General features: G+C 55.1%; 1 protein-coding gene across 3 annotated transcripts; it reads left to right on the top strand.

Moving 5' to 3' along the window:
• The first annotated feature begins 1,742 nt into the window (after nucleotides 1–1,742).
• Nucleotides 1,743–9,058, top strand: IL17B (interleukin 17B). 3 transcript variants are annotated; one of them, XM_089909540.1, is made up of 4 exons: nucleotides 1,743–1,826; nucleotides 2,600–2,700; nucleotides 7,071–7,360; nucleotides 8,613–9,058. In XM_089909540.1, the coding sequence occupies exons 3-4, from the start codon at nucleotides 7,224–7,226 to the stop codon at nucleotides 8,842–8,844; spliced, it is 369 nt and encodes a 122-aa protein (XP_089765666.1). In that variant the 5' UTR covers nucleotides 1,743–1,826; nucleotides 2,600–2,700; nucleotides 7,071–7,223; the 3' UTR covers nucleotides 8,845–9,058. The 3 variants fall into 3 exon arrangements, with proteins under 3 accessions (XP_089765666.1, XP_030618639.1, XP_022445781.1); XM_030762779.2 differs by lacking the exons at nucleotides 1,743–1,826; nucleotides 2,600–2,700 and adding an exon at nucleotides 4,080–4,769; XM_022590073.3 differs by lacking the exons at nucleotides 1,743–1,826; nucleotides 2,600–2,700 and having other exon boundaries at nucleotides 4,080–7,360.
• Nucleotides 9,059–9,589: the final 531 nt, after the last annotated feature.

Genomic DNA, 9,589 nt, shown 5'->3' with positions numbered 1-9,589 from the left:
TTGCAGTCCTCCTCAACTCGCATTTCCTTGACTGCTCCCCTGGGGGAGGAGGTATTGGCGCCTGGCCTGGGCAGAGGGTCATGTGGATGTGGCGGACCCTCTGCACATCCCAGTGGCCGCCCATTCGCCCAGGCCTTGCCCTTTTTTGAGAACTGGGAGCTCTCTTGCTGGGTCTGTTCCCACCAACAGCGTTCCCATCCAGGGAGCTTAAAATAGTGCCTCTTGGCTGGGGCTCTGGAGTGAGCAGTGAGGGAGGCATTTGTGCAAATATGGGCCTGGGAGAAGGACTCCTACCCCAAGGGGGTGGGGGTGTGGTGGGGTGGGCAGTGCGGCAGGAGAGCCAAGACCTCCAGTGGAGGATGCACCCTCCTGGCCACAGCCCCCCTCCATCTTGCAGTAGAGGCGCCTGCTAGTCTCCTGCCTCCCTGACCTTACTGGGTCCACTTGGGCAAATCTCTACACCGAATCCCGCAGGCCTTCCTGGCCCAGCCGAGGCTCCAGGGTGGGCCCACTGGGAACAGGGACCTCTACGTTCTTCTGCTGGTTCTATCCTTGTCCCCACCTCCTACCTAGGAACACTCCAGAAGCATCCTTTTGAAGGCCCAACTCAAAAGTTATTTTTAATAATCACAGTAACAATTGCAGCTGCCACTAATTGAGGGCTTACTTTTGTCAAGCGCTCTGCTAAGTGCTTTAACATGCATTGTCTTTGGTCCCAACGACCATCCACTGAGAGCCAAGTTACCATTATCTCCACTGTGCAGAAGAAACTAAGGCTCAGAGAAGTCAAGTAACTTTCCCAAGGTCACACAGCTCTGAATTGGCAGAGGCAGGATTAAAACTCAGGTCTGTCAACCTCTGGAGTCTGAACTCTTACCTCCTGAACTGCACCTCCTCCTCCAGGTCCCCGCTGCTCTGGGCTCCCATGCTCCATCCCAGCATTATCACCCTGTATCACATACATACGGCTGTTTTGATTCAATGCATCAAGTATTTAGTGAATGCCTACTGTGTGCCAGGAACATTGCTGGGTGCCATGCCCACACCTTGGGAGCTCTCAGATCCTCTTGGAGGACTCTAGTTTGGGCTTGGGCTCAGTGACCTCCCTGACATGCAGGATCTGGTTTGAAGATGTCAGGGTGAGGTTGAGGCAAGCACAGATCCTCCTTGATGATCAGCTGCCTCCTTCCTGGGCATTCCTGCCTCCTTCCTGGCTGTGATTCTCCTCTCCTTCCCGCACAGCAGGGAACAGCACGTGCAGGAATCAGACAAACTTGCTTTGAATGCTCTGTGACTTTGGGCTCTCTGAGCCTCAGTTTCCCCATCCATAGATTCGGGATAAAATTAGGACCTCGCCACAAGGTGGTTGGAAGGATTTAATAAAACAATGCACACGAAGGACTTAGCACAGTGCCTGGTGGTCAGTAAGTAGAATTATACAGCAGCTATTATTGCTAATTGTTTCTTTCTGAAAATGACGGTGTCCAGGTGCCAGATGCATAGGGCCTAGCACGTGGTAGGTGCTCCAAGTGAAGGGAATCACTGACACAGCAGACAGAAGCCCCCAACCCTCCCCACCTCTGCCCCCTCACTCTTGGCTGGTCGTGCTCTTCCTGATCTGATGTGGAAGGTGTCCCGGACACTGGTCCTCATCAACAGTAGGGTTACTTGGGCAGCCGGGGGCAGGCAAAGGACTTTTACTTACCTGGTTCCCTCGTTTTCAGCCCAGGGTCCATTCTAGGGAAAAGGGGTGGCTGGCACGGAAGTTCTGCCAGGGTTTGCCTGCTCCTTGGAGGTGTCTGGCTTTCTGGTGGCGCCACCTGGTGGTGAGTACAGAACTGCTCCTAGCTGGGCGGCAGCTAACGGACCTGGTGGCTCTGAGCACGACCATTCCCTGACACTCACTCTCCAGCCCATCCACCCCTTTCCTCATTCCCCTGTGTTGATCACCTTCTGAGAGAAAAGACCTAAGGACCCCAACTCTGCTGTGGGGCAGAGACCCCTGAAGCCCAAGTTCCCATGCCTCCCTCAGGCCTGGCTCTGACCTGAGGGGTAGGGTCTCTAAGTGGTTGGCCAGGGTTCACCTTCAGGATATCCTTCAGGGCTGATGACCTCTCAGTGGTTTCTATAAACCAAGGCTAGAAGAATGGCCCTCCTTCCTAGCCTGAGATGGCCCAGGAATGGGAAACCCAGTGATGGTCCCTGGGCCCATCCTTGACTCCCCACTGTACCTGCTTGGGTACACACAGATCCCCCTCCACATTGAGGGGGCTCTGGGACTCCCAGAGGGACTGGCCTGGCTCCTAGATTCCCTCTTAAGCAGCCAAGAGGCCTAGCCCAGCCCAGAGCTGTATGTATAAAGTTTGGAGAAAACTAGTAAGAATTAGAAGACTGAATTGTGCTCAAACCAGCCTTACCCCGCCTTGCACCGACATGCTGTGTGAGCTTGGGTAAGTAAGGCCTGTTGCTCCCTGGGCCTTGGTCTCCTTGTGGTAGAATGGCGGTAGGGCAGGGAATGAGCTAGGGGATGGGCGAGGACCCCTATAGCTCCCAGACTGGGGCCTTGTTAAGGTGCAAATTCCTGGGCCCGCCCCATCAGAACTCTGGGCCCAGGACCCTGGAATCTACGTGAAGTTGGAAGCTGAGGCGGCCAAGTCCTGTCTTCGGGAGCCGGAAGCCAGCAGTGTGTGTCGCCAGCAGGTAAGGAGAGTGTGATGCTTTCAGGGGTCCTGAGAAGCAGAGGAACCCCCTAGCAGCCCCAATCCCCATCTTTTAATTTCTCCACCGTTCTGTGGATGCAGGGATGTGTCCCCGCCAGCTGCGTGTCTGTTGGACCCCACCGGCAGCAGCAGCAGAGGGACAGCAAGGAGGCTGCACAGGTTACAGCCAGGTTGCCCCCATCCTTCGCCCCCTCGTGCTGGCTGTTTCACGTGTGAAAAGGACAGTAGTGGTGGGGCTGGGACAGCCTGGGGTGGGGCTGGGGGCCTTGTTACTTGAGGAAGTATTTTCAGAGTCCCCCTCCCTCTGGAGTTTCCAGTGGTAGAATAGAGCCCTGTCTAGTATTTGACCAAATATGGTGGTATCTCTCATGAGCTCGAGCCTCAGCCAGCTTCTCAGTTATGCTGTGGAAACCTGCCCCGGACAGATCAATCTTGTGACATTCAGGAGCGCCTTGCACCCTGCGTTCTTCCCTCGGTGATTCCTGTAAATGGCCAAGAGTGGCCCTGAGTAGGACGGTGCAGTCCTGGATGCCTGTTCACGGTGTCCCTCCCCTGTCCTCTTCACACCCCCTTCCCCCCTCTCCTCCATCCCCCGGATGCCGGGGCTGGGGGGGGGACTTGCTCGCTCACATTCAGCTGGGCTGCTCACTCAAGGGGAGAGATCCAGACCAGCAGGGCTGGTCCGTTCAGCCCGTGATTCCAGGATGTGTAGACCCTGGGGTCACCTGAGCTCATGAAATTGTGGCCAGAGCCTGTGAAGCCCAGAAGTCTCTCAGCCATGAGGGTGGGCCCGAGGGGGTAGAAAGGAGAGTTGGCTGAGCAATGAGAACCGTGCTTTGCTCTGATGCTAACGTTCCCAGTAACAATTATACAATTATTTTATAATGATAACATTCATAATAAACAGCTGTGTTTATTGAGCACATACTACGTGGCACTGTGCCAGTTGTTTAACATGGGTTATTTCCCTTACTTCTTGTGGCAGCCCCAAGAGGCGGCTACTATGACATCCCCATCCTAGAGATGGGGGCACTGAGACTCAGAAAGATTTCAGGGAAAAATGGGCCAGGCCACTGTCGATTCCTGGGTATGACTCCCATTTTACAGAGAAGGAAACTGAGGCTGAGAGAGAATGGAAGTCACAAGCAGCCACACAGGGGCAGGCCCTTGGAGTGGAGACCTTCTCTACACGAGGGGGAGTGTTGCATCTGGAAGGCCAGGACAACCGGCCGTGAAGTCCTCACGAACCCGTGACTTGGCCTGCGTGAGAGCACACAGATTCAGAAACATGTTCATAGCAGGCCAGAATTGTGCAGAAAATATGCCAAGAAAAACAGAGTGGGGTGGTGGATAAAGCCCCACATGGGGACCAGATACGAACCCCAGCTCTGTCATCTCTCACTCATTGTATAATCCTAGACAAGTCCTTTCTTCACTCTGGCCCCAGTTTCCCCTCCTGTGAACTACCAGTGTACTGGGGCCACGGAGCTCACCTGAGGCTGGCGAGGCTGGCTGAGGCTGGAGTGCCTGAGGCTGTTTCCCTGGGAGATGGGGCCTGTGTCCCACTCCTGGCTAGCTCTCTCTGAGAACATTTGATCTCCTGACCAACGGACAGCCTGTCCCTCCTCCACCCTTGCCCCCTTGCCATCCCCCAAACTAACGAAGCCGATTGTCTCAGGCGGCCCTGTGGGTGCTGGCTGGGCGGCCGGCCGCAGGCCACAGGCGGAGGTGCCACCCGCCAGAGCCCCATCAGACACACAGGGCATTGTCCCTCAGTCAACAGCCCCTGGGCACCTCGTCCCAGCTCCTGGCCTGCCCCCACGCCCCTCACCGCCTGCCACTGCGCCAGGCCCAGCCAGCTGGGGGCCCAAGGCTCCCAGGCGATGACGAGCCCACCCACCCACTCCCCCGGCAACCCCCTGACGAGCTATAATTGCTTCGCGCCGTCCTGTTGCTGCTATTCTCCTGGCGGAGGCATCTGGGGTTCCAGGCGGGTGGCAGCTGCAGGCCGATCGCCTGGCTCGCAGGATGGACTGGCCACACAACCTGGTACGTGACGATTCACCACTCCACCCCCATCCCTTTTTAGGGCCTGAATGTTTCGTTACTTCTTCTCTATTGATTAATAGCAACCTCTGTTTGGCTTGGAATCTGCAGAGGTGAGTTCTCCCTCTGTCCTCTCCCCCAGGACACGAAGGAAACAGAGACGGGTCTCAGAGGCTGCAGCCATGGCCAGTAGCTCGGCTCCTGAGCTGCGCTCAGCCCCATGACACTGAAGCCCTTTCAGGCCAAAGGCATCTGGGGAGATCTTGGCCATCTCCGTTATCGGGGTTTTTCCAAAGAGCCTCTGGGTCCTGAGATCCAGGCTGTGTGACCCTGGGCAAGTCCTTCTGTTTCTCTGTTTCCCATCTATAAAGGGAGAGCCAGAGTTTAAGAACGCCATGTGAGAAGCTCTGATGAGAAAGCCTATTGTTAGGGAGACATTTTTCTGCTGCAGAATCTAGGACCAAAATGGAAGAATTCAGCCACTTGAATCTGTCATGAATTTTGTGCCAAGAAATGGTTCTGCCGAGAGGGGCTCTGCCGGAACTTGTTTCTAAGGGTCAAGACTGGCTGGGTAGATTGGCACGGGCCGTGTGGGTGGTAGGGTGAGGGATACAGGGTAGGTGGGAGCCTGGCTAGATTCAACGAGGAGATGAAATTCCCCCTAGAGGGTCCTCCCTTCTGACCAGCCCTGGCCCTCACCCAAGTCCTGGCCCTTCTCTCCCGGCTTCCTGAGGAGTCTGTGTTCTGCTGGGCTCCCAGGTCCTCTCCCGTGTGAGTGAGAGGCTTTCCTGATGCTCCCAGATGTGGATGGTCGGGTGAGGGTGGACAAGGGGTCAGGCAGGCAGAGGGTCCGGGTGTGGACGAGGGGAGCAAAGCTGTCATGGAGGCCAACAGGGATCCTTGGCCATGACCTGCCCACCTCCCCAGCTGCATCTCCCAGCCGCTTCTTTCAGCCTCCTTTCAGCAAAGCTCTTAACCAACTGAAACCTCGTTTCACACTTTCCTTCCCCCACCCCATACAATTTTTAGGCTCCCTCTGCCCATATCTGCCTCTGTCTTATCCTTCAAACCTCACCAGACACGCCCCCTCCCCAGAAAGTCTTTGCAAGACCACCCCACTGCCACAAGGCTAAGCGGGTGGCCCTGCTCTTCTCTAACCACATGCTGTGTGGTCCCATCCACACACTGCTGCTAGCGAGGCTTAGGTGCACGTTTTCTTGTTCGCCGTCTGTTTTCCTTGCCAGGCTGTAAGCGACAGATGGGCAGGGATGGTGACAGGCATTCATTCACTCAGCAAATGTTTACTGAATACCTAAGTGCCCAGTACCGTGCAGACACAGGGGACGAGGCAGTGTGTGGGAATGGATATGATGCTGGCCCTCATGGAGCCTGTGCTAGGTGTGGGCCCAACATATGAAGGAATCACATGTATGCACCGTAAGACTGCAGTCACGCAAGAGGCATCAGGTGTTGAGAGCCCAAGAAGGTCCACAGAGGCCTCCCTAAGGAAGTGGCACTGGAGCCAAGACCTGAAGGGTGAGAGGCAGGACTCTGCAGGGAACAGCCTGTGCAAGTTCCTTGTGCAGAAAGGAGCATGGGGAGAGGAAGGTTTGCAAGAAGGCCCAAGGCTGAAGCACGGGTGTGAGGGGCAGCCAGGAGTGATTTGAGGGAGGAGAACTCAGCAGAGGTCTGGCCTGGGCAGGTGATGTTAATAGGTTTGCATTTCAAACACCCATCCTTGGCCAGGGTGTGGAGAATTGATTGGAAGGAGACAGGGGAGGATGTGAAGTACCAGGTAGGAGGCTGGTTGAGCTGTCCAAGAAGGGGAGGCTGGTGGTACAGATAGTGAAGTGGATGGCTGGGGAGATTTTTTTTTTTTTTTTTTTTTTTTGCGGTACGCGGGCCTCTCACTGTTGTGGCCTCTCCCCTTGCGGAGCACAGGCTCCAGACGCGCAGGTTCAGCGGCCATGGCTCACGGGCCCAGCCGCTCCGCGGCATGTGGGATCTTCCCGGACCGGGGCATGAACCCATGTCCCCTGCATCGGCAGGCGGACTCTCATCCACTGCGCCACCAGGGAAGCCCTGGGGAGATTCTTAAGAGGTGCATCAGGACTTAGCGATGAGCGTGGTGCATACGTGCATCTGTACACATGTGGTGGGCTGGTGGGACCAGGCCAGGGCATGACAGGTGAGGGTGGCCCTGCTAGAGGCCTTGCCTCTTCCTTTCCCCTTCCTTGGGCCCCAAATCTTAGCCCAGAGGGAGACCTGGCTCTCCCACCTTTGACCTGTGGCCTTCCTCCTCAGCTATTCCTTCTCACCATCTCCATCTTCCTGGGGCTGGGCCAGCCCAGGAACCCCAAAGGCAAGAGGAAGGGGCAAGGGCGGCCTGGGACCCTGGCCCCTGGGCCTCACCAGGTGCCGCTGGACCTCGTGTCCCAGGCAAAGCCATATGCCCGCATGGAGGAATATGAGAGGAACCTGGGGGAGATGGTGGCCCAGCTGAGGAACAGCTCCGAGCCGGCCAGGAGGAAGTGTGAGGTCAACCTGCAGCTGTGGCTGTCCAACAAGAGGAGCCTGTCGCCCTGGGGCTACAGGTAGGCCAGGCTGGGCAGCAGTGGGTAAGCTGTGTGTTGGGGGCTGGAGGGGATGCCTCGCCCACTCTCCCTGTCATTGTAAGAGCTAAGACCTTGGATTTGGAGGCCTGGGTTTGCATCCTGGCTCTGCCTTTGACTGGCTGTGTGGCTTTGGGCAAGTTGCTTAGCCTCTCTGAGCCTCAGATTCCTCAACTATAAGTGGAGGTGATAATAATATCTACTTCATAGGCTTGTTATTAAATGAGATATCCATGCAGGGCACTGCCGTTGTGTTCTCCAAGTCTCCAGTGAAGGGCCTGCAAGGCCTTCCCCAAATGTCACGTCCTCCAGCTCCGAGTGTCTTGTACACACCTCTAGTTACAGCACTTCCAGGCAGTACTGAGTTGGCTGTGTGCACATCTGTCTCTCACGCTAGACTGGGACCATCCCAGTGCCTGCATCAGAATCATCTAAGGATTCTCATGCCCCATTCAATCAAAATCTCCAGGGATGAGGCCCAGCAAGTGGCATTATCTACATCTCCACATGGTTAGGATGCACAGCTGGGCTTGGGAATCAAGACCTGCTGCCCCTAGGGGACAGGAGTGGTGTCTTAACTTGGTTGTAGCTCCACTTCCCAGCACACCACCTGGGCACACAGAAGGGGCCATGTGTATATGTGGAGAATAAATAATGAAGAAAAGGACTGACCCTGAAGGGTCCTCACTCATGAACCCAGGCCAAAGATTTTTAGCCACACACCTTATGTCCTGAGACTCTAGAAGAGCATGTTCAATAGAGCTTTCTGTGACAGTGTAAAGTCCAATATGGTAGCCACTAGCCTCGTGTGACTACTAAGCCCTTGGAATGTGGCTAGTGTGACTGGGGAGCTAATTTTGATTATTTTAAGCTCAAACAGCCACATGTCGCTAGTGGCTCCCATACCTGGAATGTGGCAACTGGAAGGCTCCATAAAGATCCTCCGAAGCTGGGCTTCTACTTTACTGTGCCCATGACTTTCTTGGGGATCTTAAGAGTATACAGGTTCTGATTCAGGAGGTCTGGGGTAGGGAGAGATTCTGCATTTCTAACAAGCTCCCAGGTGATGCTGATGCTGCAGGTCCGCAAGCCCACTGCCTTTCCTCCAGCACGGCACGGTCTTGCTGTGCAATCAAAACCTGGGTTAGGAAAGGCAGGGGCATCGGGGGTGGGCACTAATTTGTCTTTACCACAACCATCCTTCTGCCCTGTGCTCTCTCTTGCCTTCCCGCAGCATCAACCACGACCCTAGCCGCATTCCTGCAGACCTGCCGGAGGCGCGGTGCCTATGTCTGGGCTGCGTGAACCCCTTCACCATGCAGGAGGACCGCAGCATGGTGAGCGTGCCCGTGTTCAGCCAGGTGCCTGTGCGTCGTCGCCTCTGCCCGCTGCCGCCACGCACCGGGCCCTGCCGCCAGCGCGCAGTCATGGAGACCATCGCCGTGGGCTGTACCTGCATCTTCTGAGACAGTCCTCCCTGCACCCCCGTGCCGAGCAAGGCAATGAAAAGTAAAGGCTGTCTTTTGGAAAGCAAGACTTTGGGTTTGCTCCTTGTGGCTCTGAAGCCAAAACCGGGTGGGAGGTAGATTTCGATCAATGTGAAGGAGGATTTTTCCATCACCCAGTGTTCTCCAGCACTGAGATGGGTTATTACAAAAATATTACATTTCATGTCTACCATTTAGGACAGTTACTTTCTTTAATTTGGGTTTATAAGCCTGTATTTCAGCCACGTTATTGGAGCTTGGTTGGTATAAACCTATCTAGGAATGAACAAGAGTTGATTCTCCCCAGTTAAGTCAAGGGCCATTGCAAAGAGGCCCTTTAGAAGCAGTGAGCTCCCTGTCTCTGGAAGGGTCCAGCTAAGGCTGAGCCTCTCAAGAGTATTGTGGAGCGGATTCCTCCTTTGGGTAGAGTCGATGATGTACATAGTCTCTTTCAACTCAGATTCTCTGCATGTCAGAGTTAGATCCAGAGAAGAGCCTCCAGGTTGCCAAAGAGCAGGGTTTTTTAACCTGGGCCAGTGAGCACCTGAATTTTCATGTGGGTATGTCTTTCTGGGCTGGAGACTCCTGGCTTTGAACAAACACTCAAGAGTTGAGAACATTAATGAAGATCATTCTTTCATCGAGCCTTATCCACAAGGGGATCTGGTTAGATGGTTTGCTCTCTCAGTGGTTCTCAAACTATAGCTAGCACTGGAATCCCCCG

The sequence above is a fragment of the Delphinapterus leucas genome, chromosome 3 (assembly GCF_059928025.1).
Source record: "Delphinapterus leucas isolate spDelLeu-1000000601 "Yukka" chromosome 3, BTC_Dleu_Yukka2, whole genome shotgun sequence".
Classification (NCBI taxonomy): domain Eukaryota; kingdom Metazoa; phylum Chordata; class Mammalia; order Artiodactyla; family Monodontidae; genus Delphinapterus; species Delphinapterus leucas.
Note: the sequence above shows the minus strand (reverse complement) of the source record. Positions and strands in the feature narration are given on the sequence as shown.